Source organism: Pagrus pagrus (assembly GCF_965226575.1).
Source record: "Pagrus pagrus genome assembly, chromosome: 6".
NCBI lineage: Eukaryota > Metazoa > Chordata > Actinopteri > Spariformes > Sparidae > Pagrus > Pagrus pagrus.
The window spans coordinates 23,996,840-24,023,193 of NC_140190.1; the positions used below are offsets into that span (position 1 = coordinate 23,996,840).

Here is a 26,354-nt window from a genome sequence, read left to right on the forward strand (position 1 = left end):
ATAAAAGATTATTAGATTAATCATTACCCTCTTGAGTGCCTCAGATCTTTCCTCATAAGTTCTACTTGGATCCCTAAATTGAAGAGCACCAGAGGGACACCTTTTCCTACACCCAAGCAGCACTCCATGCATTTTGTTTTTTATTGTACATAAAATGTACTTCCATCTAAATGAAAGATACAACACAAGTTTCCTCTGTACATAAAGAGTGGATAGCCTACAATGTTTACTGTACATACATAGACTCACAGGCAATCTATTACAAAATTCACAAGTATGAGGCATAGGACAACTTTTATATCACCATTTATACATCGGCTTAACTTATTCATACACTACGATTTCATTTAAACCTGTTCAGATTCAAATGGACATAACTTTTCTAGGATGTCTAGATCTATAATGTCATCTGACCTCAGCCAAAAGCTCAGATTTAGATGATTGGATGTAGATAAGCCAATCAGTGTGTTACTGAATCACATCCCAACACAGTGACGAGGTGTTGGCTCTTCATTGTCAACAAGGGGAAGCAGATGGTCGTCTACTGGTAATGCTGCCCATGCCACAAGAGAGGAATCTGTAGTCATCTTCTCAGAAGACACAGATGTCTTTATCATGTCTTTAGCATTCTGTGATGAGTAATGATAGCATTTTGATTTGATGCACATATTGTTATATGTATCAATATGAATGGGTTCTACTCTACTCTACTACTTAATTTAAGACTTAGACTTAGACTTAGACAGACTTTATTGTCATTCAGTGAGCAACAAGTGACAACAGAACGAAATTTCGTTTCAGAGGCTCAGCATAGAATTAAAATATGAAAGTATATCAAAAAAATAGCACAATAAGAATAATAAATATCAAAAACAGAAACATACTGAAAGTGCAAATTATTGAAAGTGACATTGTTGAGTTAGGTAGTGCAAATATTTTGAGGAAACAAGGTATCCAGAATAAACGACAATTGTCACTTGGAGTTCAGCAGTCTGATGACATGGGGGAAAAAGCTGTGACAGAGCCTTGTGGTCCTGCACCGAATGCTGCAGAACCTATTTCCAGAGGCCAGCATGGAAAACAGTCCATGGTGAGGGTGGGAGGAGTCTCTGATAATATTCCCAGCTCGGGACATGCAGCACTTGGGAGCAATGTCCTGAATGGAGGGGAGAGAAGTCCCAATGATCTTCTCCGCTGTCCTCACCACTCTCCTCACATTCCTCCAATCAGAGGCTTTGCAGCTTCCACACCACATGGAGATGCAGCTGGTCAGGATGCTCTCTATGGTGCTCCTGTAGAATGTAGTGAGGATGGGCGGGGGCAGGAGGGCTCTCCTCATCCTTCGCAGGAAGTGCAGACGCTGCTGTGCCTTCTTGACCAGGGCCGCAGTGTTCACAGACCAGGTGATGTTGTCTGTGATGTGCACCCCCAGGAACTTGGTGCTGCTGACCACCTCCACAGCCGTGTTGTTGATGAGAAGTGGAGTGTGGCTGGGCTGCTTCTTCCTGAAGTCGACAATGATCTCATTGGTTTTGTCCACGTTCAGGATCAAGTTGTTTTTGCTACACCAGCCCACCAGCTGCTCCACCTCCTCCCTGTAAGCCAGGTCGTGGTCATCCCTGATGAGGCCCTCCAACACAGTTGTGTCGTCCGAAAACTTCACAATGTGGTTGATGGTAGCCTTTGGGACGCAGTCGTGAGTCATTAGAGTGAACAGCAGGGGCCTCAGGACACAGCCTTGAGGGGAGCCTGTGTTGAGGGTGATGACACTGGAGGTATTCTGACCGACCCGCACTGACTGTGGTCTTTCAGTGAGGAAGTCCAGCAGCCAGTTGCACAGGGGGTTGCTGAAGCCCAGAGGTCCCAGTTTGTCTACCAGATGCTGTGGAATGATGGTATTAAACGCTGAACTGAAGTCCAGGAGCAGCATCCGAACATGAGTGTTTTTCTCCTCCAGGTGTGCAAGGCTCAAGTGAAGAGCGGTGGAGATGGCATCCTCAGTGGAGCGGTTTGGCTGGTAGGCAAACTGGAAGGGGTCAAACGTGGCAGGGAGTCTGGAGGTGATGTGCTCCTTTACCAGCCTTTCAAAGCACTTCATCATAATGGGAGTGAGGGCGATGGGCCGGTAGTCATTGAGTGATGTGATATGAGGTTTAATGGGACTTTGGCTTGATCCAGTGAGGTGTTAAAAATGTCTGTTAGGACACAAGCTAGCTGATCTGCACATTCCCTGAGCACCAGCCCAGGTATGTTGTCAGGGCCCGGAGCCTTCCGTGAGTTGACACTCCTCAGAGACCTTCGCACCTCAGCTATGTCAAGGCAGAGTGCCTTTTCATCCTGGTGGGGAACAGTTTTCACAGCAGGAGTGTTGTTTAGTGCCTCAAACCTCCCAAAGAAGTTGTTTAGTTCATTTAGGAAGTCCACGTCATCGTCACACGCATGAGGGTCAATCCTGCAGTTGGTGACAGTCCGTATGCCTTGCCACATATACCTGGTGTTAGCAGGATCATGGAAAAAGTCTTGGATTTTTCAACAGTGAGCACGCTTTGCTAGTCTGATGGCACGGTTCAAGTTGGCTCTTGCTGTTCTTGCTGTTATTTTGTATAATTGTTTTAATAAAATTACATTCGTAAGATACATATGTTGTTTGTTTTCACTAGTTTGATCTTATGTATGTTAAATGACATTTTTGGGATGGCAGCCATATTGGTAATATGCAAATCAGAGTGCTCTAGATAGTGTCATCAATTAGTAATAATAAATCTTAGTATTCCAATGCTTTTGTAATGCTCACAAAGCATAAAATAGACACCAATGTTGCCAGAAGACTCAAAAGTTATAGTAAAACAAATTTTCGGGTAATAGCCATCTTGATCTTGGAAATATGCAAATTAGGGGTCCAGATGAATGTGATCGTGAAGATAAGCATTCCAATGTGTTTCTAATGGTCAAAATACATTAGATAGACAGCACGATTGCATTTGTATCTTATCTTGGGTGCCCTCACTAAAGAATTACAACATGCCTTGAGCTACATCTGGGCCAAATCTGGTGCTTTTAGACTGATTTGCATTACAATATTCCTATTGGCCTCTCACTGTTGGCCACTTTTCAGAAATGTTTATTTATTGTTGTTTATAAGTCAAGTGATAAAACACACAAAGCTACCACTGCTGCAAGGCTATTACATATTTTCTATCTCTAGGGATGATACCTTGCGAAAAATCACTATGAGCATTAGTCCCCTCAGGTGGTACCAACTGGCTCACAGACTAGGTGTAGGGATGACTTATTTTTGTAGGCTACCCTGGAAGTTAGCATCGCTGAAAGGATTTTTCCATTGGTTTTTAAATATTGCAGGAAATAAGCTCTGTGGCAAAGGCAATTTTATGATACTTACACATTTTTTTCAGCAGGATAATAACAGATGAACACCACTTTTATGATTTTCAAAGTGGAAATTACATCGCTAGAAGAAAAAAGCTAATGTGAGGCTGTACACAGACTACACTGCAGTCGCATGACTTAAACATCACCATCACAAAGCGTCTTACTACACAATTACTATACATGTTTTCTATAAACTGATCAATCTACGACTTGTATAGTAAGAGTAAGAGAGTCTGCCTGTAAAGACGGACTAGAGAGAAGATGAGTCTCCATGTTCGGTGTGATGACATTTAATGTCCATGATAACTTCTGTAGTCTCATTTAGCCACCCACACTTTAGAATTAAATTGTGGGACATTTAATGTTGACAGTTGGGGTTTTTTTTGTCTATTATTATTACAAATTCAATGTGATGAATAAATTAAATCACTGAATTCAGAAACAAATTAACTTTCTTTGGGCATCTCTTAAATTGTATCACTGTAACATCATACATTGTTCTTATGGTTAATAATTCAGCTGAGACATTTGCACGTATCAGGCTCAAATGTCTCTAACAATATATCACACAAATTAGCAAGCGTTCATTAATGCTCTCTCATTGATGAGGTGTTGACGATTGAAGATAATGTCAAGGTGCACAGAAAAGTCTGTGGATTATGTCCATTTTTATGAATGTTTCCATTAACCTGAATTGGACATGTCTCTTGGTGCAACAGACAGGTCAAATCCAACAAGAGCTGCCAAGTCAGTTTTGGGGTTTAGTCTTATATTAAACCATGTTCTCCCAAGGGGTTTATCTTGGACCTGAATGTCAGCTCGTTGGCCAGCTATCCTTCCAGCCGATACCTGCTGCCTTGTCACCAGGTTAGTGAACTCCACATTGAGTTTATTTACATCTGCTCACCTGCCAATTTTTTTTTTATCAGCATGAGTGTGCATCAGGGTCAAGGCTGTGTTATTGCTACAACACAGATTGTTTTTACAGAGTTTTGTGGTCAGTCATGCCTGAAGGAGGGGATGAGAATCTTTCTGCGAAACAGACGCTAACCTTCTTCTTTGCAGTTAGCGTTGACAGTGTCAACAGGGTTGGAAGTAGGACAGTTAAACACAAGGCTGATTCCCCTCTTGGCCTAAATATGACAGACTAGGCTGAGGTTCATGTTTAAGCCACCTAACTGCTAAAGCTGCACACTGCTTCAACATTTCACACTCTGATGGTCCCTGCACTGATCTGGGTCAACGGTAATTTATTTATCAGCCCAGATTATGATTATTTTTATGCAGTCATTGAAAAGCACCTTGATGATTTGACAGAGTGGCTTTAGCTAGATGCATGCTTGAAATTTAAATTAATTATAAGTTCTCACAAATTGGAAGATTGAGGATCAGGGTTAATGATCTGCAAGTGAATAGAACAGAACAACATTACAACATAACTTTGTTGTTTTTTTAGCACGCACACAAAATGGTACGTGTTAATGATCTCATTAAAGTCACATATTAAAAACTAAAAGTCACTTTTAACTAAAAATTTTAAAAAAATTAAGGCATGTCTTAATCCAAGAGACAAGATACAATAGCCTAATGCTTAACTGTAATTGTACCTTCATTGTTAAGATGCAGATAATATGTTAGTGTTTTGTTTAAAAGTGAAATTCTGACTTCACTTTTATTAATACTAATTGATGAGTCTCAGCAGCATTTACGGAAAAGAAAAATATCCAGAAACAAGACTCAAATATGTGGAATAAGGTGCTCATTTGAAACATATCCGAAAAAATGTCATAAATACTCTTGATCATTTTTTATTAAGAGCTGGGCAGGAACACAAGAGAAAGAGAACATGTCATGTCACTGAATGACAAAATGAGTGACGAACTGGCTGCAGCCGGCGCGCTGCAGGATCAAAGGTTTGGTGGTGTAGTCTTCACTGTGGGTGGTGCTGACGTGCTGACAGACCTGTGGAAACCTGATGTTGCTCTATTTTATTAACAGAAAGAGAGGCAGACAATGGCATATTAGTGATGAGAAAAATAGGAGCCCATGTACAAAGAGACACACATAGGGACGCATCACGTCAGCATCAGTAATCAAACGTGCAACCCTCTAATAACTAAAACTGCTATTTGTACCGATGCTTTCACCATCATTTATTTGCCAATTTTAATGGCAATATTTTTGACTTAAGAGGTTGATCTCTCACCCTTGGGTGTGACAGAGGTGTATGTCTGTAGGTCTTCAAAGGGAGGTAGTCAGTCTTGGTGGTGCTGAGGTTCAGCCCATGTTCTGTCAAACAGATTAAACACGTTTAACATCTACACACACCTCCCTTTAAACACGCAAACACAACCAAATTGTCACCTGGTCCACTCAGTATCTTGATCGGCTGGAGGATAGCAGGTCTGGCTCGCTCTCCTTCCTGTTTGCTGTAGTGTTCTTTGGCAGTGGTTGTGTAGTAGAGGCCTGACAGGCAGGGTGGGCTGAATTGTACATGGCTTTTTGTGATCAGGTCATGCTCAGGTACGTTCACTGGACTCACTGTGAAGTTCAGCTACAGGGAGGAACAGTCAGCATGATGAAATACGACATAATAAGATCTTTTCGCGTAACAAACTTGTCAAAATGAACCAGCGTCTAGAAGAACTAAGTGCAAAGGTAATAAGTAAGTAAAACATCTGTTATCTCACATTGGAGAATGAGATTCTTTTGGTGGTGACAGACATCCTGTCTTTGTTGCACCTCATACCAACGTCCCACTTGGGTAAGGAACTGGAAAATTCGTTTCTCCTTGACAGAACAACGCGATCTCCTAGGAAATAAACCAAAGAGTCTAATCCAGGCAGGATAGTGAAAACAGATTAATAGAGAAATGTTCAATTGTTTTAGAAAAAAGGTAAGATTAAGGATTTGGTAAACACTATGTCCCAGTGTCCCAGTAATTAAACTATCTATTGTACAGTCACACAGGCGAAGTCACCTGTAAAACCTTGGAAGACAATACTAGTGTCAACATTAATGTGATGTTCAGAAAACTGCTTTCTTGATCATTTAAGTTTAAGTTTAACTCGCTCTACATGCAAGAAAATGAGTTGGCCTCCAAGTGCCTTAAGTAGTTAAAAGTTCCTGTGTGTTTTTATTACAGAGGTGTAGGTGTACATCTGTGTCATATAATTAGATAATTTTAATCTTAGCCAGTGTTAATGCATGATGACTTTCTTGTGTCTAGATATTAACACAGAAAACACTCACCTGGCTTGCGGTAACAAAAATCTTCTCTGGACGTGGACGACCATGAGTCTTTCAAGAACTTTCCAAGGTTGAGCTTCAAACGCTCTCTCACTACAGGTGGACTGTAGTAAAAACACAGATAATGCTTACATTTGCGTGGGGATAAACTCAACGGCAGATAAGCAGAGCTTTTAAATGTAATGTAACTTTAGAGCTCTTGACATCCCATCTGAAAGAGATGTGATGGGTGACACCAGCCATGGTTTTCCCTGCTATTTGACATCTCATTGTATAGGATATAAACTGAATCACGTGAGGGAAAAACAAAAGGAGCCACAAACCTGCAGGCAGTGGGCCGGCTGAATGACGCAGCGTGGGTCGTCTCTCTTTCTACAATCTTTACGGGATCACCCATAGCCACGAAGGAAGTGTGCTGTTAGAGGACATAGTGGAAACAGTCACAGTCATGGTCGTGTGCCGATAACACCTACTTCATGTAGAGCTTCACAAAAAGGTCAACACCCTTGTTGCTCTTGTGTCTACTTAAAGCTGGCAGTGCTGGTATTCCAGGTCATAGTGTCAAATAGTAGTGAGTATACAGTACTTCAGCCTGCATTCTAGGTTAACCTGAGTCTGTCTATGAAGTCTGAGAAAATTGTCTGTACTGAATTGTAGCTTCTAGTTTTTTAAACACATTGACAACCAGTTTACGATTGTTTCTAAATGTACTTAATCTGCTGTGACTAAACCATTTCTAATACAAAATACAATTTAAACCTATGAGAAAATAAAATCAGACACACAATCATACAAAATTGGGTTCAACAGGGTGTAACATTTTGCAAAATGGATATCAGAAAGTAGTTGCACCACTGAACACTGTTAAATGAATTTATATCATATTTTTAAATAATTGTTACTGATGCAGAAACGTGTAAGAAGTATTTTAATGTCATAACTATCTTCAGCTACTTTGGCTTGTTTGTGTATCTGAATCTATAACAAAATGATGGTATATTGTTTGTCGATTATATTGAGGTGAGCTGTGGTTCACCTATGATAAACTCTTCTTTTGAACAGTCACTTTATCAGCAGCAAGCAGAGTAATACATTACAGTAGAACAGGATGTCAACCTAACCACACTTACGGGACCATCTATGCATGCATGAACATATCGGCAGAGTGCAATATGTTGCCAGGTGCAATGTTTCGTAAGGTTGTTCATTATGTTGTTTTTGTTTGTTTGTTGTTTTCTTTTATTGGCACTTGCACATACGTACATTGTATGTAATCAATAAATGTCAGTTGTGCTTTGAATTGAATTTGTCTAATGCAGCAACCCTGACTGAGCCCAAGAAAAATAAAAAGTCATAAAAATAAAGTATATCGAAACGTATCGTATTGTATCGTTTCATATTGCATCATATCGTATCATATTGTATTGTTTTGAATTAAATCGAATCATTTCAAATTGAATCAAATCGTACCGTAGCATTATATGTGAATGTATGCAGGTATACAGTGTATCATACTGTTGAATTTTAAATTAAGGTTTTAGGATACTTTACTTTCTGTTAATCCATTTACGTATACAATGCACACGTTAAGTCTAACCACAGACAGCATTTCTTTTGATGTGGTGTTGTATACATCTAACACCTGTTTCACCTCTCCATGAATCCCTCACCCAGTAAATCAGGAGGCTGTCCCCACATGCTCCAATAGGATTTTGAATGTAAAATCTTAATTAAAATATTTAATTTCACCCTGAAATGTGTTGCATTGGAGGTCTGGAAAACAGGAGGAAATGGATGTACTGCTTGATATGACGCTTAAGTGAATGTGTAAGTATACTTTTCATGAGTGTCATTTTTCAGCTCTTCTGTTGAAAAGTGTTAAATTTGGTCTGTACAGTTAGGATTCTGCATTATGTCTGAGCTTAAATCAGAGACGAACGGTTGAAATTGCCTCCAGTGCAAGGTAGAGGGTAGTCTCTTTCTTTTTTTTTTCTTTCTTATAACTTTTGAAACAGCTAAATCAGTTAAGTTGTATGGTAACAGTTTCCCTCAAGAGTCTGCAGGTTTTCAGTCAAGCTGGGTAATGTTTGGTTGGAATAAAACCCTTCTTTGATCATAATATCTCCTGAGTGACAGCTGCTGCTGCTGTGTTACCTTTTCCACAGGTTGAGCAGCTCTGCTCCAGGCTCCCTGGTAGGTGTTGCCGTACTGGGAAACAAAACTACGATGGCATCCATCCCCTTTGATAGTGGGAAAGCCCTCTTCTACAGAGACATGATTAAATATTTTTAAATAAAATATTATAATAATTATATAATATCGTTCTGCAGGATTCAGAGCTTTACACTTACACAGATTCCTTCACTGTTATTCATTACAAGGCCATGATGTTGACAGTTTTTTGGGCGTTAATTCATAACCAGATCTGAAGAATGTTGACATCAATTATATATGGCTTAGCAACGAATCCATGATTTGATATAGATTTAAGAATCAGAATAAAATTAAGAATGCTGTCACTGACCTAGATGTTTAACCTTGGCTTTTACAACAGGAGAGCCATGCTGTGGGGTGAAGGAGGCTTGGCTGGTGCTTTCTGGAGTCTTTTCCACTTGCTGGATCTTCTTGATGGCCAGTCCTTTTCGAATGGGAGCGCGGCGAGCCTGGAAGGGACGAGGCTGGAATTTCTGGGAGTGGGTGGTGACGAAAGCAACGTCCCTGTTGTCTGTTTGCATCTTGAAGTTTGTGCAAAGTGTGGTCCAGCGTGGAATGTGGGTAATCTGTGGCAATGGGTGACGTTTGTAGGACACCATTGCCTCTGTCAGGTACTCCTTGATGTATCTCACGTCCTTGTGTTCCACCTGAGCTAGGGTGGGCAGACTAAAAGACACAGTCTTCTTTTGAGATGAAGGCTGGAAGTCTTCCTGGAAACGGGTTGAGAATGCATCTGGATTGCTGTCCAGAAATGGGATGTTTGTTGATAGAAGAAACTCTTTGTCCGCAGGACGGGCTTGGACCAAGCTTTTTACTGCTGCAGTCATATTGGGGCCGTCACAAATACCACCAGTGTCCTCCTGATATTACTGTGCCATCCTTCTCTTGACTTGAAGCCGGTGAAAAATGCTACAATACCTCACCATGGAAACCTCTGTGCTGTGGAACATGATGATGTTGCTACTGTTGCTGCTCCTGCAGAGAAACAAATGGATGCTATGGTGTCAGATTACCTGGACAGGACACACAAAACTATTCAACTGTAATATTTTATTCTACAACAAGGATACACACAAACAGCTGCTCACACTTTAGGACTTTCTTAAATACAAATAATAATACAAAAATACAATTTTCATGGTTTTCAGGCCATCATTGATAATCTAACAGTGTATAGACTTCCTTCTATTTGGCTTTCCTCATGTTAAAAAGGGGCACCTTGGCACAAGGTCCATCACCCTAAAAAAAAACAACTTAATATTTGGAGTGGACATGCTTCTACTTTCCTAGAGTCTTGTGCATTATTCAGCATTACCTTAGATAAACTTACAATATCAGCTTGCAGAGTAGCATTTGAGCGCAAGATGCTAATAGATTGAAAGTCTTTGGAGTGATGACTGTCATATAGAAAAATTCATATAGATATCCATATTTAAGACCACATCAAAAGAGAGCTATCCCAGGTACCATGCATATTGTATATGGAAACGCATGAATATAAAATAAAGTAGCGCATAAATGTAATTTCATTTAAAAATGATACACTGTATTTTATTGCAATACTTGAACTAACTTGGAGATGCTGTTTTCTTCATGCATGTTTTCAATGTGGCTCAACGACATCATTACAACAGCAGATGTCAGTCAAACTTTATTTTGGAGCAGTCCTACCCGGTCCAGACACACACTGTGTTGTATCTCTTACACAGCGAACTGCTTTCTAAAACCCAAAGGTAAATATTTTAGGTGTTTATTTGTTAACTTTCATTAATTAGCCTGCATTCTTCTGTTTAATTAAGCACTAATGCGCTGTGTCGATGGACTGTCAGCGTTGGAAGTGAGTCACATTGCTCGTTGTCGCTCCCTTCGGTCTTTTAATTAAAAAAAAAAAAGAAATCTGTAATAGTCTGTAAACGGGGCAAAATGAGTCATAAAATGTTTAAATGTGTTTAAAAAATTAGTTTTATGTATAGTTGATAGTCTTTTAAAAAATAAAATGTTAAAAAAAATCAACTTAAACATTGGTGAATGACACCCGCAGGCTTTTATTCCCAAGGAAACCAGGCAGGAGGAAGTGACGTCTTTCAGCGTCAGCTTCTTCCGCTCTCTTTTCGTTGAGGCTCAGCTAGAGGCCGGGTGGGTACACGTTTTGTCCAGAACATATTTCTCGATTTTTAGTGAATGTGAGGTTGTTGAATGCCATTTTAACAAAATTTTGTTCATCGTATATCTATCTTTATTGTGTATTAAGTGTTACTGGCTCAGTTCGAAGGCAGAACATAGAGAAACTTGTGACTGAGCTCCTCGCTAACGGTGCGCATGTGGCGAGGCCCCGCACCGAGTCCACTGTGTTGCTAACATTAGCTAACGTCGTTAGCTTCTGACGAAAAGCCAGCATAAAGTTTAAGCATTAACGTTATAAAAGGGTTTAGAAACGGTTAAGATATTGACATTTCGCTTTTAATGTCAGAATTGTGCAGCTGTGTGTCGTTGATTGCTAGTTAAAAGATGCTGTCAGTCATCGTGTGGTCAACAAGTTAGCTAAACTTGGAGCTAACGGCCGTTTTATTCCTCAGCCTGCAAAATGCAGATCTTCGTGAAGACGTTGACGGGGAAAACCATCACCCTTGAGGTTGAGCCCAGCGACACTATCGAAAATGTCAAGGCTAAGATCCAGGACAAGGAAGGTGAGCCATCACACTCTGTCAGATGAGTCTTGACAGTTTCTTAACCAGCGCTTTACACCTCTTGCCTTCACAAATGTCTTGACAAGTCATGTTCCCTTCAGATTCACAAGTTATATCAAGTATGGTAGAGCAGGTTGTTAGTTGAACAATTAAGTTTTTTGCTTTAGTGACAGCCAGTAGTTTTGGTCTGAAAAGAGGCTGGATTTCTTGCCCTCTAGTTAAACCATAATGCCAGCTATTTTTATTCAACTCGTGATATTGTGATTGTAAAGCAGAACACGTTTGTATGCAGGTTGACAAAGTAAAACGTCTGTGTGAATTGTAGTCAGTATTTTCAATCACTTGGCATCTCTGCCTTGTGAGCATGAATAAAATATTTTGGTAAAATGTGAATGTAGTTTGATAAGTTTTGTTGTGTTTGCAGGAATTCCCCCTGATCAGCAGCGTCTGATCTTCGCTGGCAAACAGCTGGAGGATGGACGTACACTGTCAGACTACAACATCCAGAAAGGTAAAAACCCATTGAAAACAAGCCTGGATGTTCATTATTCCATTAACACATTCCAGGTGTTTTCTGTTCTATAACCACAACTGTAAGCTTTTTACAGTGTACATGGTTATAATGAAATGCTATGATAGAAGATGGTTTCTGGATGTTACTGAACTTGAGATTGACATCATTGTTTCTTCCCTTCCCACCAGAATCCACTCTGCATCTGGTTCTGCGTCTGCGTGGTGGCATCATTGAGCCTTCTCTCAGACAGCTGGCCCAGAAGTACAACTGCGACAAGATGATCTGCCGCAAGTAAGTCTTGAAAACCATAAAAGCAGTCAATTTTATTTCATTGTGTGCATTACTGGTGTCATATTTTTTAGTGAAGTGGTAGGTTAAAGTTGAGCCTTAAAGACTTTAAATCGCACCATAACCAGTGTGGTTTCAAGTTTTATAAAATTATATAAATGAATAAAACTTATAAAGTTTGTGCTTAAAATAAGATTGAAAAGTGAGTCCAGGGTGTTTGTGTAAGCATGGGCTATAATATTGAAGGCAGCATTTGTTGGCAGGTATAGGTGCTATTTCACAGCCCTCCTCAAACTCTGTATTCCAGTGGAATTATTGAATGACTAGTGAATGGCTAAGTGGCTATTGGTGTGGAAGTTTCTTCAGCATTAAGCTAGTGTTTCACACTAAAATATAGGCTAAAGTTGAAGACTGATAAGACCCTCAGATTTGGCTGATACATTTATTAATCTGTCAATTTATTTCAAACTTAAATGAACTTAAATGTTGGTTCAGGAGAATTTTCCTCATAGTTGACCCCTGACACTTGTTTTGCAGGTGCTATGCCCGTCTGCACCCCCGTGCTGTGAACTGCCGCAAGAAGAAGTGTGGACACACAAACAACCTTCGCCCCAAGAAGAAGCTGAAGTAGACATTTTGACTGAAGCGGCTGTCAATGCCATTTTGTGTTAAAATAAATGTAAGAAAACGATGCTGCTTGTCTGACTTGTATTATTCAGAGGAAGGAAAAACTGGTACCATTTTTTTAGCTTAATTTGCCATCATATGTGAAATACAGTCGCGAGGCTGTGCGGGGTGATTTCAGCTGCAAGGAAAAGTAACAAAACTAAATGTGACAAGACTAGGCTGTTATAAACATCCGTTACTATTTGCCAAATGTTCCCAAATTAGAAGATATTCATGTGAAGAGATGGTTAAATTGTCCTCATCAGAGGCCTGTACACTGAGTTATCTGGGTAATTCAGTAAACCTGCTGTTTGGAACTGGCACTGGTTGAAAACGGTGGATGCAGTCCAAAACTTGACAGGCACAGTACCGGTTTGTACTGGTTGGCCATGGTCTCCACTTTATTTCAATTTGGCACACTCGCCGTTTGTGTTAGCCTGGAAAACGGGACTGCAGCACACATAAAAGACGTGTTCCAAGTGCATCATTAACAGTTCACACTAATAAACACTTCTCACATAGCTGCTGGTGGCTGAATCAGAATGAGAAGATACTGTACTGTCTGCCAACGCTAAAAAGATATTTATCACAGCATTTCAGACACCAGCTGCTGTTTCAGCTGATAAAAATTCAGTGTCATACCTGCCACCTGCGCTTAAAGCGACATTATGTAACTTTTTTACAGCTTCAAAATCACTTCAATTGTAGTGTCTTGTAATAGGGTGAATGGTGTCTCTGTCTCAGCCACTCCGCCCCCCATCACTTGTTTCTGCACCATGTAACTTCAGTGAGAGGGTAGGATCCCAGTGTTGCATACATGTGCTTCAACACAACGTGGTTATGATGTAACGAGCGAGCAACATAATCATGTGGAAGTGTGAGATGAAAACTTTAGGAATGCTGAATTGCACAACCCTGCTTTTTTTGCCCTCCCATCACACAAAGACCACAGCTGTGACTGCATGACTGAGTTTTAATGTTAAACAGTTCTATACAAATATAAGGAACTCATCTCACATTGTCAAATTCAATACAAACACCTGCTCTCCTCAATTCAGTAATACTTGTGAAACAACAAAATCGTGACCTTCAACTGACCAACACCAGTCGTTTTCCTGTTATTTACCAAATGAAACTGAAGTATTTGAGGTATTTTGAGTCAAATGTTAAACCAAAGTTAAAGTTGAGTGTTTATTCCAGTTGGTGTGACTTCAGCATGACAGTATTGCAATCTTTGGTACAGCGTTCTCTCTTGTAGCTGGCAACAGATGTTTGAAAGGGCCTTACTTCAGTGTATTTAAGGAGGGTATTAAAACATCTTCCATTTATTGCTTTTTTTTGTGGGTTGAGTAATATCTATCCATGCCTCTACCGTTTGGTCGAAAATGTCGCCCCACAACCTCTAAAGAGAGGTCAGACACCAGTGTGGAAATTAGGTGTTACGGTTAGTCTCTTTTCCCCCTTTATGCATATACAGAAACTACTCCTAATGCATTTACAGTGTTACTGTGCCTTAACGATACACTGTAATAAGACTGTTGTGAAGCAAAGTGTTTCTAACATCAACCATGAGGAGCTCGTGCTGAGGAGCTGATGGCCTCCGATGCATTTTCTTCATGCTTGATTAAAGGCTGGTTCTAATCTGTCACTAACTGGAGAAGCCATTAAAAAAAAAAAAAGACCACAGCTGTGGAGAAAAGCACTGATGTTCTACAGAGGTCTCATTACCTACAAATTACTGGTATTAACTATTAACAGGCATCTATGCTAGAAACTTTATTGCTAATTTAGTGACGCTTGCATGTATCAGCTGATGTCAGAACTCCCAGGTAGTGTAGTAACCTGTCAAAATAATGAAACGCTAGTGTTGTAAGACTGACGGTAAGTGGAGTGGCCAAACTTTTTCCCCTTAGAGGGCCAGAATTGAACCTTAATGGCGGGCCTCGGGCAAAAAGCAAACATGGAAGCCCATTTATGCCAGTTAAAGAAAATAAAATGCTGAAAACTTAGCCTTGATGAAAAAAAAAAACTTCCATATTAAGTCATAAATATGAGATAAAGGTTGACTTTTTCCTCATAATTATGACTTTATATATTATTTCATAATTTTGACTTTATCAAATGATTATGATTATGACTCATTTATTTTACATTTACTGAATTTGTTTTCATCAAGCTTAGCTTAGCTCATCTTTTTTAAATCTTTGGCTGAAATGGGCTTCCATACAAATACCTTTTATATTATTAAAATGGAAAATGGTGCTAGGATCTAAACTTCCCATAATTGACTGACTTGATTGTGAAAAAATGTATAATAATAAGGGATCCTTCATATTCAAAGAGAAAATAAAACAGCATAGACAATATTACAATTAAAAAAAATGTCACTCAAAACATCTGACGGGCAAAATGGAACCAGCCCTGATTTAAAGGCTACTGTGTAGAGTCAATAATTGGCAAATACATTTGTTGTAATTGTTTGGTGCCATTCTGTCCAGATGTCCCAGTTTTCCACCAGCACTTAAACGCAGCATACATTTGTGGATCTTAAGACGTGAAAAATGTCTCAAATGTCCACACGCAAATGTAACCTGATCTCCGCACACACATTTAACAATCTGTAAATAAATATAAAATAATGTCACACATATTTTTAGACATTTGTATACACCGGGGGCTTTTTAAAGGTGAAAATGATCACACCTGTGATGTTCAAGTACATAAAATATCTAGTGATGTGCGCATTTGTAAATCCGTTGTAAAACGTGTTCGTGTTGCTTGGTATTTGTGTGTGGACTGGAACACACTTTTATGAGTACCCAAAATTATTCACAAATGGTACACATTTGTGAATCTTCTTTTTAAATTTGAGGATATTTTTGAGACTCATTTTCCTCCATATTTATTGGGCTTGATGATCTGTAGAGGCATTTTATTGTAAAATCTAACAAATAAGTGCAGATGGTTTTAATGATAGGATGGTTGTGGTAGTTTATTACACTAATAATTATGACGATGACATGTTTAAATCACATTTTGACATATTATTAACCTGGCAGTTCCTGCATCATCAGCTGCAGAGGACTGCACCTTATTTGTACCTATATTACTGTCATGAGAAGAAATCAATAACTCATCAGGGGGCGAGAAGCAAAGATCGATAGATATTGTGCATCAGAAGTTCACATACAAAGCTGACAGACACGTCATTTAAGTACCCTAATACTATATCTACTGCAGTTGTGCTTTTAACTTGAGAAGTCTCCGTCTGCACACTAAGTATCGTGAACACACACACACACACACACACACACACACATATACACACACACCTTCACATTCCTTGGCAGGTCCGAGGCTTGTGCAGAGATCATGCAGTGCTCTCATAGTGATCTATGCTCTGCAGCACCCCTGACCCTCTCTCTGGGCTTATTATTACTATCATGGTAAATGGTAGTGTTGAGCAACACAGAAAAAAAGCTCATAAAGTAGATCTGGATAATTTTGTGAATGCTGACAAATGTAAACAAGGAAAAACTTGGCACAAACATTATCAAGTGCAATCTCGGGTTCAACAGCATCAGGGTGGGAAACAGCGTCTCCGTCCACAGGCCACAGTGACACATCAGGAGCTTCCTTCACGTGCTGATGTACCTGTCAAAGTGGCCCGATGCAGAGGACAGAACTAGCAGCTGCAGCTTGAATTTACCAGCAATTTGTCCCATCGCCATCGTTGATTTCCCACCCTGACTGTGAGCAACCCATCGATGAACATGAATAATAGAATAAGTGGTGAGGAAGAGCAGTCCTCATAAAACATGAACATAAACAGTTCGTACGCTGGCGATCCTCAGAAGATAGAATGTGAGCAGGTTGTTGCATCTCTGAGTTTGTTGATGTTCTGGCTGGTGTGAGGCCAGTCCAGGCTGCTGACGGTGAACTGGAGCTGACTTTATTCAGGGCCTTTGCCTCAATGTGTCCTTACCCCGACCAAACCTCTGCTGCGTGCATCTCCACAGTGCCGAAAGAAAAGGATGTCACCAGCATGAAGTCAAAGTTGTTACTGTGTAAAAGCAGACATTTTACTTGTGTTTGCTCGTCTCGAGTTGTCTCACCCATTCTGAGATGTACCAATAACATGAGAAGATGCATATCTAAAGACTTAATTATACAGGGCTATTATTATGTGTAGACCTCAGACTGCCGTGAAGACAATCGCTTTGTTGTTCTTTTGATTCTTTCCTAGTGTTAATGCTACTCTTGCCTCTTAATCAAGTAAAAACAGACTAATACAAGTGGATTGGCGATTCTGTATTACATAAAGATGCATCACTCAAAGATAAACAAGTAGAAAAACCTTTGACACCTGTTGGAAATGTCTGCTTTTGCAAAATAACAAGCTTAAAATCAGTTTCGGTGTGAGTCCTCTTTTAAAGGTGCTTCGTGTATTGTTTGCAATCAGTAAATCATTACCTCAGTCCTTTTGAGACATCAGCATGATTATCATGAACAATAAAGACCATCACTGAAAAGGCTGTCAGCTCTACTCAGCATTTTAAAACTGTAAACCACTGGTAAGATTAGAACAGCATACACTGCTATAGCATCAAAAACAGGAGGAGGGCGCTGTTCTTCCACAGCTAATGGAACAAAAGCTGTCAGTTTTCAGTGATGGCAGATGGTGAAAAGAGTAAAAACCTGGTGAAATAAACAAAAACATGCAGCTGCAGGGAATTATGATATAGAAAAACAAGTAGTAGTTGCCAATTACATCATTCTGACTGTATCATAATTATACCAAGGTTAGAGTAGTAACAATGAGTACAGTACAGATGTTTTATTTTGCACATAGCACCTTTATGAGGTTCCTGTTGTTTACCTGCAGTGATCTTAAAAAAAAAAACAGATCCATGGAGGTAAACACCTGCATGTTTTCCTCCATGTCGCTTTGATTGTTGCTCTGCTGATACACAAATCAAAGCTACATGGATGAAACCATCGTGACTGTGGAGATGCAGCCCAAACGACGGTGTGGCTATTTATCGATGAGTTTGGCCAGGCTCTGTCTCAGGTCGTTCAGGTCGCAGATTTTGACGTCCAGGACCTCGATGATACGTCGGACCTCGACCTCCGCCTGCTTCTGCTCCTCGCGGCTGGAGGCCAGTGTCTTTTCAGCACTCTGAACCTGATCCTCCAAATCGGTGTTCCGTCTCTCCACATCCTGCAGACACATTCATTGTTGTTAATAGCGTTTTCTCATCTGGATGTATTTCTGGATGTTTTCTGCATGGGTTACTGTCCAAGTTCTCCACATTTTTTCTATTTTTGTGATATTAGCATTAGCTATGGAAGCCCTGATGGGCAAGCGAGGACATTTTCTTCTATGTCTGATCAAAACTGTTTTCTCTCCTGCTCATGACTTGAGAACCGGTGAAAAAAAAGGGTTTTGCCAGGATAATCTTTCACAAACAAAGTCTGCTTTGGAGCATTTACAAGTACAGCACCTTGCTTAAAGGCACTCTGGCCGATACAGTTGACTTCTGAAGGTATGAAGAAGAACCAACTTGGCCTTACTTAAAGGAAAACTCCACCACTTTTATACATTAAAGTGTGTTTACAGGTCTTGAGGAGTACTACTGCACATGTGAAAAAAATAGTATAAAACCTTTTGTGGCTCCAGAGGAAGCTGCATGTAATATGATACATTTCCCCCACTAATGCCTCTTAGTGGCCCAGTTGCATTGGGGGTAATGTAGGCGCCAGGATGCGTGGAATAAAAAATGTATATCTTTCTATATTTGTTTTTAAATTGATTCCAACAGTGTTATAGGAGTGCAATGCTAGACCAGTGGACTGCTTGTCAAAAAATTACCCACAATGCAACTGAGTGACATCACTGGAGGCTGGACATTGGATAAAATGCAGCTTGTTCTGGAGCCACAGAAGGTTTTATACTACTTTTTCATATATGCAGTAGTACTCCCCAAGAAGTTACCCTTTAAATGCCTGTAAATTCTTCATTCCCTGCAGCTGCTGACTGCAATGAAGTTTACTGAGAATGGCTTTAAAAAACTGTTTAAAGGCTTATTGGCTTTAAACTGTTTATACGGCTAATTCAAATGTGCAATGCCGTGCTTTACAAGGTTATTCTGTGCGCCGAATGCAGCAGCGGATAGATTATGGAATGAACACAAGGACAGCAAAGGTCAGCGACGAATAAACATAATTCACAAATGTCACCACGGCTAAAAATGACAGAAGACCTAATAAAGACTAAGCAATATGCATCCAGTATAATTTTCCATCATTAGCATTGGAAACACAATTCGTTTTCTCCTTGAAGTCCTCAGTTACTGAGTCTCTGCTGCTGGTCTGAACTGTGCTGTCTCTTGTAGGTACAGTAGCAGAGCTTTGATTTTCCATTAGTCGACTGTGTGGCTCTGTTGGGTTTGGAGAATAACAGAGAAACAGCTTGAAAGCCGGTCAGCACTCTGCAGAACTAAGACTATTGTGTTTCTCACAGTGAGGAAGATTCTAGTCTTCACATTACAATCCAACCGAGACCACACCATTAGAGCATATATTTACTGAAATTTAAGTATCTTCTCCTGCAGATACTTTTGGGTTTATCTGCTGAGATTTTTACCACTTGTACTGCTGGGTTCACTTGCTGCCTATCCAGGCTTTGAAGAAGGTCTCTGACTGAAAGCTTGCTAATTAGGTAGAGTGTTGCACAGATTTGTGTGTGTGGGTGTCTTTTGTGTCATTTTTCTCTGTTTGCTGGGATTTGAAAATCACTGCCACTTCAGAGTTCTCCCACAGGTCCTGCATAATTGAGGTGAATGAACTAGGGCAGGGCAATTTGGCCTTTAAGTAGTACTGTGATATTTTTTGGCTATATTCCGATGCACAATATATGCCTTGATATTTTATATATTGTGCTGGAAAAGTAATGTGCAATATTACTCTCAGTATCATGTGGGATATTACCTTTTATTACTTCTCAATATCATTGTATATACTTTTATATTTAGTTTTGTTTATAATTGCAGTTTACCATTTTTCCTAAATTTATCTTATTTTAGTTGTATTGTTATTCTATTAGGCACCGACTCCTTTTACACTTTTTATCATTAGTCTCTTGTGTTTTATTCTGATGTTACTGTATTTTTGAGCATTCTCTGGTACAAGAATTTCCTTCAGGATTAATAAAGTTGAATTATTTTAGTTTCCTCAAAAGCACTTCATACATACTAGGACTTATTTTGACAAAATCAATATCACGCAATTTATAACCAAACACCTCAATATCAATACTGCAGCTAAATTGTGGGGATGACTGTTGGTACTTTGACAAAACATGAACGCAATGAGATTTTTGATAAATAATCATCAGTTATGTGGATATAACGACGAAGTGGGTAAAGGCAAGTATTAGAAGAAGCCGAACAGTCTGGTAAGTTCAGAAAATGACATTGCTTTACTGTAATGCAGCCTTTTAACCAGGAAAAGACAACACTTATGCCATATAATCATGTGACATATCATATAATCATATCCAAAATAAGACAAGACAATGTAATGCCCTACATAAAATGATGGGAAAATGTTAATTTAAATGAATGTAATATGGTAAAGACAACAAAAGCAGATGCATGAGTAATAACTGCAGAGTAGGAATCAGTAAGAAAAAAGCTCGTACTATAAGACTTGAAAAGAAAATCCTTTGTGGACTGGAAATGATGACCTCTTAGCAACTGAATCACAAGCATGAATGGCAAAAAAAAAATTAGATGAGATGAATGTCTCAATTCATACTGAAGATGAAACGCTATGATCTCCCTCCCGTCGAGGAAGTAGTGTTCCTGCTTTTCTGCGACGTTATACAAGCTCAAGTAACAATGAAAATGCAGGTGAGGAGAACCAATTCTATGCATCACAAATTTTGTTTAATTACAGTATGCTAACAAGAAAGGAACACTCCCAGTATCTCTGAGTGTTGCTCAGGATTGCATTAGCTCCATGAGGACCGACCCGTCTCATCCATCGCGTTTTATAAGAGCTGTAGCCTTGAAAATGGTCTAACAAACAGGTACATCAAACACAAAGGATTTTAACTGTTTTTCACTTAATACAGATGCTCCATTTAACAGCAATGTAATCTTAGTTTGCATTTTGTGAATATAGATATTACTGAAATATCTCATACAGAAAGGAAAATGTTGGCTCCTGAGGACTGTTTCAATGAAGACAGTCTTAATTCTTTGGGGCCTGTTCACTTTCTGAATACAGAGTTATAGTGATAGATAGTATGTAGATGAACAGCTTAGGAGAACGAATGCTGATCAAAACCAAAGCTACAAGCTATGTCGAATTTTCCCCAATACTTTGTATTTGTTAGGTTTTATTATTTAACATCAAACTCAAAAACGTGGTGTATTCAATTCACAGTATGTACCGATATATCATTTGGCCGACATTATCAGTCGATACTGGCTGACCACAGTTACAATGGTATTGGCATTCATGTTGTCTGATATGTATATTTTTGTAGAAATTATAACTCAGAAAAAGATGCTTGAGGTTTGAAGGTTACGGTTTCAGAGGACGAGGGAGTCAAATTTGTGTGTTTTGTTAGGCGTTGTGTCGAGTCAGACAGACGCACACAGACGAGAGATAAGAAGGTAGTCTTTTGTTTTGGCTCCGTCAGTTTGGATCTGTAATAGTCTCCTGCAGGGGGGCAAGGAGCTAAAAAATTAACGAATTGCCTGCTGATTTAAACTATTATTTTATTCATATATTCCCATGTGTAACATTTGAGTTGTTTTTTCATGTCCCCCAGGCCTAAGAGTTCATATTAGCTCCTACCTGCATTTGTTTTAGCTTATTACGTGAGAGTAGTGCTGTGACCCCTGAGAGAGTGAAGTTGGGTGAACAGTCCTGAGTGTTGCTGTTAAAGAAGATTAAAGACGAGTGTTAAAAGAGAAATTGTAGCCTGATTCTTGCTCACAGCCCAGAAGGATTGGAGAAAGCTATTAACCAAGACAAGAGGGTTACACAAAGTGACTGCAACACGGCGAGTCAGTCCGAGCACTCCAGTACAAGTTTCACAAAAGAGCAGATAAATACACTCCACCATCTTACCTGCAGTCTCTGCATGGCCTCCTCTCTCTCCTTCTCTAGCTCGCCCACATCTGTTTTCTTGCTCTGCAGGTTGTGAATTTCCTGAAAACACAATCGATTCAAACTGTCACAACAGCGCGTTCACACGTGTTCCCACACATCCCCCGTCGCCATTTATCAGAATTCGTCTCACCATTTGCTAAAAGAAGAAGCTGAATCATTAATCATAAACCAGGTCGGTGATAAAATTTGGGACACCTTGATGTTTTTCGCGGCGGGGGGAGTACTAAAAGTGGAACTTGTTTTGATGGCGTGACGGACGTTGTTATGTTAATGAGGCTGGAGGACAGCAGAGAGCTGCTTTCAAGAAATATTTCACTTTAATATCCGTTTCACTTATCCACGGAAAATAGGTTTTTGGCTGAGCCTGCCCAGCATGCACTTGATGGACACTGACTTGGCTCACACAGGCACAAAATATTCACAAGGTCAAACTTTGGCATCATAAAAATCATATTAAAGCAGGCTTGGAAACTGTTCAGAAGGTGAGTCAGAAAATCCTGATTTCTTTTAACATGTAGGTGGCAGCTCTCTGGACATCTGCAGCCTTCATTTCTGCGTTTTGTGAGACTGTGCTATATTATCAAAGCTCTGTTTGTCTGATCACACCGATGAATCATCAGGAAAAATGACGGCGCCTTGAGGATAAATTAATGACTTTGTAGAACTAGAAACTAGAGGGCTATAAATTAAAGTCAAAAGGCACATTCTCTTCTTTTATATCCACTTGGGTTTCTGAACATTTTCTTTGGTAATTATCTTTTGGTAAGGACAAAAACAAGATTAGCGAACCAGAGAGCATTCATTAAGAGACTTAAAGATGATTCAGAGAACAAACACTGAACCTGGCACCTGCACTTTTCCTGTTTGTGTTTCTAGGTTTATTCGTTTTTATTAGATGGAGACTGAGGCTCTATATTTTCACAAATTCAAAACAAACATCCAGTTGATTACTGGCAATATATTACTGTTTGTTTGCCGGTGTGTTATAGATCGTCTTTCCAAACTGTGGCAGATTTGGACTGTGTGCAGTACGGCCGAGAATAAAAACGTGATCGCCTGTAACAACTTTGTAAGACCCCGCTGTGTGCTCCTGAGTCAACTGGATTGTGAAACATAACAAATGCAAACATGTGTGTCGTGTTTACATTCTAGTCTCGGCTACTTCTTGAGTTTTGATGAGGATGACAGAACCATGTTAACCATGCAGCAAGAGAGCGTATTAGCTGATTCTGCCCAAACTTGGAGCTCAGAGCGCTCGGTAAGTGTTGGTTGTTTACTATTGGAGTATTACCTCTGCAGGTACAATGTGGCTAGGGGCTAGCTGGTTAGCATGCTAACTTCAATAGATATCCGTGCAACACAATACGTAGACATCTTTGACATAACATCAAAACTTCTGTTTCTTTCTTTTGCTGATCCTTTTAGTTAATGTTTGAACTTTTTAAACTAAAAGTCTTACATATTGCATCTTTAAAAGTAGAAGCACAATAAAAAAACACATGTATAGAAATCAAAAGTGTTTAAGCATTTATAATCATTTTATCATCGTATTATAGCCCTCTGCATTTAAAACTAAGTGAATCATGAGATGTCCAGAGATTTCCACCCCTGTTTATTGAGTGAACTGGGGTCTTGCCTGGTCTTTGGCTCTCAGCTGGGCTTCCAGCTCCTCCAGTGACTGAGTCAGCTCCTCTCTACCAGTCTGACCAGCAGCAGGATGCCCCAGCTGGGCCTCAAGCTCTGCCACCTGGAACAAACACAGAGACACACATTAATACATACTTAACAATAAAACTAAGGTATATTTTCAGTGTACTAAAGACATTTTACAAGATAACTAAGAATATAGAGCCATGCTAGCAGCTCTGTGACGCTTTTGACCTGCTGGTGTCAGTATGCATGTCAAGTTTACAATGAACATGCTGATGTTTAGCAGGTATAATGTTTACAATTTTAGCAAGTTAGTTTAGCATGCTAACATTTTATTAACAAAGAGTACAGCTGAAGCTGATGGAAATTAGAAATGTTCCTAACAACTAATTTCCCTGACATTTAAATGGAAGTTCAAATAGTCAAAACCAAGCGCTAGATAAAGGAAGTTATAACAGTTATTTCTAAGGGGGTTTGTGGATATCTGCACCAATTTTTATGGCATTGCATCATATAATTATTGAAAGATTGTACTCAAAATCACAAATGTCAACCATGAGGGCTCCATGAGTGTCTGTGGCAATTGGTCCAGGAGCTGCTGAAACATTCCAGCCTGGACTGATGGTGCACTGACTGCCTGGTTAAAAGGAGTGTCCCTTCCATGATAAAATATGTAGAAATAGCAAGTGGATATTAAGGGTTTTTTCGGGGGTTAGGAAGTTGAAACAGGGGAGTTTTGAGAGTCTGATCCCGGCTTGTGACCAGAGGTGACCGGGCCTTCGCTGCTCGAGCCCCCAGACTGTGGAGCACTGCCCTCTGAGCCAAGACAGGCTGCATCATTAGCATATTAAATCCCTTATTAAAACTTTCTTTGATAGGAAAGTGTTTATGAATATTTAATATGTTGCTGGGTTTTAATCATCCCACTCTTGCAATTTTACTTTTTCCCTTCATTTTATCCCCTGGTGTTTTATGATCCCTGTGTTGTTTTCATTTGCTTTTGTTTTTATCAGCAGTTTTCTGTAAAGCACTTTGTAACCTTGTTAAGAAAAGTGCTGCATAAGTTCATATTATTATAGTATAGGTGATCTATGGAGCAGGCGCATTTGAACAAGCAGAGTACACAAGTCATGGTAAACACAATACCACAAAAAATACTAACATGATAGATATCTAATGACAAAGCAATGAATCTCTTATTTTTATTTGCATATCTCGAGAACTGTTCATATGATTTACTTCACACTTGGCTGGCGTGTTGCTGAGGAACCAGGGAATTGCAGCGTCAAATATAGTGCAATTTTAACACGCGATACGTTCAATATTAATACATTTTGAATAAACAGTGAATGCCACTCTGTGCAGCAGTGAGGTGTGGCTCAGTGGCTCTGCAGACCGAAGCTGGGCTCACGATACAGGACCTTTAAAATTAGATTTTGAAATATGGCTGTGTCACACGCAAGGAGGAACTCCACAGATTTCTTCTCTCTAATCAAAAACATAAACAAGACACAAGATTTTAAAAAAATGGCACATCACACACTACAGGTAAGATTATCATACCAGAAGGAGCCATAGAGTTGTGAAGTAATGAGTCCTAAAACCCGGATATCAGCATTGCATTTTTGCAACTCCACTTGTTCACTTGTCTCAAAGTGTTGGTTTTTGGTTAAATGCCTGCTTAGAAAATCACAAAAGTGGTCTTCATCTGTGAAGATTATCTTGCTGAACAAAACATGTATGTTTCATAAACTTATTTTTTGCAATAATCCAAAATCCAATTCAAAAATCCTAAAGGCTTTTTGTAGAGGAAACCAGGGTGATGCTCACTTCATGCTTTGCATACAAAAATACGTCATCCAGACACCACTGTATACACCACCACATGTGATCACTCTCACGTGAGCTCATGGGGAAGCAGATGTAAACAATAGCGTGGTGCAACAACTTGCTGTAGTGAAAAAGCAAAAGCGGAAGGTTAAATGAGTCTGGATAAGTGTGGAGATGGAGTATACATGGGTTTTCTACTCTTCGGGGAGAACTGGAGCTAAGTTTCTGTCAACAATAGTATGCAAGCTAACATTAGCCTCGAGGGCTACAATGTTTACCGTAGCTTGGGAGGACTGCTAGCAGCTCAGAAAATACAGATGTAATCACCCTGATTTTAAATCGTAAATATCAAACATGTTTGATATTATCTGGCTGGCCCCGATCAGGAGGCTTAAGACTGGATCTGTAAACCCCTACCAGATATTCTGTGCATGTTTTGCACTACACAAAAAACAAATAGAATTGTCAAGAAATAAGTCTCCTTTGTAAACACCATAATTCTCACTTGGAGCGTGATTGATGAAAGTCAGAAGCAGACTGGACATTTAGAAACCACGACTTTCCACAATGCTAAACAACTCCCCATCTTGCTGTTACACTGAAGCACAGCGGCCCTCTCATGTTAAATTGATTTAAAATTGATCCTGAGCCTGCAATCAATCAGGAGTTGGAAAAACTCT

General features: G+C 39.7%; 3 protein-coding genes across 5 annotated transcripts in view; 1 reads left to right on the top strand and 2 right to left on the bottom strand.

The window, feature by feature from the left end:
- Nucleotides 1–5,182: 5,182 nt before the first annotated feature.
- LOC311258897 (uncharacterized protein) lies at nucleotides 5,183–9,771 on the bottom strand. Of its 2 annotated transcripts, none has more exons than XM_084355582.1 (8): nucleotides 9,164–9,771; nucleotides 8,794–8,903; nucleotides 6,963–7,054; nucleotides 6,643–6,743; nucleotides 6,081–6,223; nucleotides 5,755–5,944; nucleotides 5,597–5,679; nucleotides 5,183–5,373 (listed from the first exon to the last, which is right to left on the bottom strand). In XM_084355582.1, the coding sequence occupies exons 1-8, from the start codon at nucleotides 9,678–9,680 to the stop codon at nucleotides 5,245–5,247; spliced, it is 1,365 nt and encodes a 454-aa protein (XP_084211708.1). In that variant the 5' UTR covers nucleotides 9,681–9,771; the 3' UTR covers nucleotides 5,183–5,244. The 2 variants fall into 2 exon arrangements, with proteins under 2 accessions (XP_084211708.1, XP_084211709.1); XM_084355583.1 differs by having other exon boundaries at nucleotides 6,081–6,202; nucleotides 9,164–9,769.
- Nucleotides 9,772–10,895: 1,124 nt separating this feature from the next.
- LOC311258899 (ubiquitin-ribosomal protein eL40 fusion protein) lies at nucleotides 10,896–13,033 on the top strand. Its single transcript, XM_084355586.1, has 5 exons — nucleotides 10,896–10,989; nucleotides 11,430–11,540; nucleotides 11,965–12,051; nucleotides 12,243–12,345; nucleotides 12,880–13,033. Exons 2-5 carry the CDS (start codon nucleotides 11,438–11,440, stop codon nucleotides 12,971–12,973), a joined length of 387 nt encoding a protein of 128 aa, XP_084211712.1. The 5' UTR covers nucleotides 10,896–10,989; nucleotides 11,430–11,437; the 3' UTR covers nucleotides 12,974–13,033.
- A 934-nt stretch (nucleotides 13,034–13,967) lies between these two features.
- Nucleotides 13,968–26,354, bottom strand: part of homer3b (homer scaffold protein 3b) — a 64,961-nt gene continuing 52,574 nt past the window's right edge. For both annotated transcript variants that reach the window (XM_084355585.1, XM_084355584.1), the window contains 3 exons: nucleotides 23,831–23,941; nucleotides 22,153–22,233; nucleotides 13,968–18,229 (listed from right to left, as the gene is read on the bottom strand). In XM_084355585.1, coding sequence (XP_084211711.1) covers nucleotides 18,044–18,229; nucleotides 22,153–22,233; nucleotides 23,831–23,941 — 378 coding nt within the window. In that variant the 3' untranslated portion in view covers nucleotides 13,968–18,043. The remainder of the gene's footprint in view (nucleotides 18,230–22,152; nucleotides 22,234–23,830; nucleotides 23,942–26,354) is intronic.

Excerpts from the sequence above, each read along its gene's own strand:
- LOC311258897 (XM_084355582.1), bottom strand. The coding sequence starts at position 9,680 with ATGACTGCAGCAGTAAAAAGCTTGGTCCAAGCCCGTCCTGCGGACAAA. Across the intron at positions 8,904-9,163 it reads AGCCAAGGTTAAACATCTAG|AAGAGGGCTTTCCCACTATC; the intron begins GTCAGTGACAGC and ends ATGTCTCTGTAG. Across the intron at positions 6,744-6,962 it reads AGCCGGCCCACTGCCTGCAG|TCCACCTGTAGTGAGAGAGC; the intron begins GTTTGTGGCTCC and ends TTTTTACTACAG.
- LOC311258899 (XM_084355586.1), top strand. The coding sequence starts at position 11,438 with ATGCAGATCTTCGTGAAGACGTTGACGGGGAAAACCATCACCCTTGAG. Across the intron at positions 12,052-12,242 it reads AGACTACAACATCCAGAAAG|AATCCACTCTGCATCTGGTT; the intron begins GTAAAAACCCAT and ends CCTTCCCACCAG. Across the intron at positions 12,346-12,879 it reads GACAAGATGATCTGCCGCAA|GTGCTATGCCCGTCTGCACC; the intron begins GTAAGTCTTGAA and ends CTTGTTTTGCAG.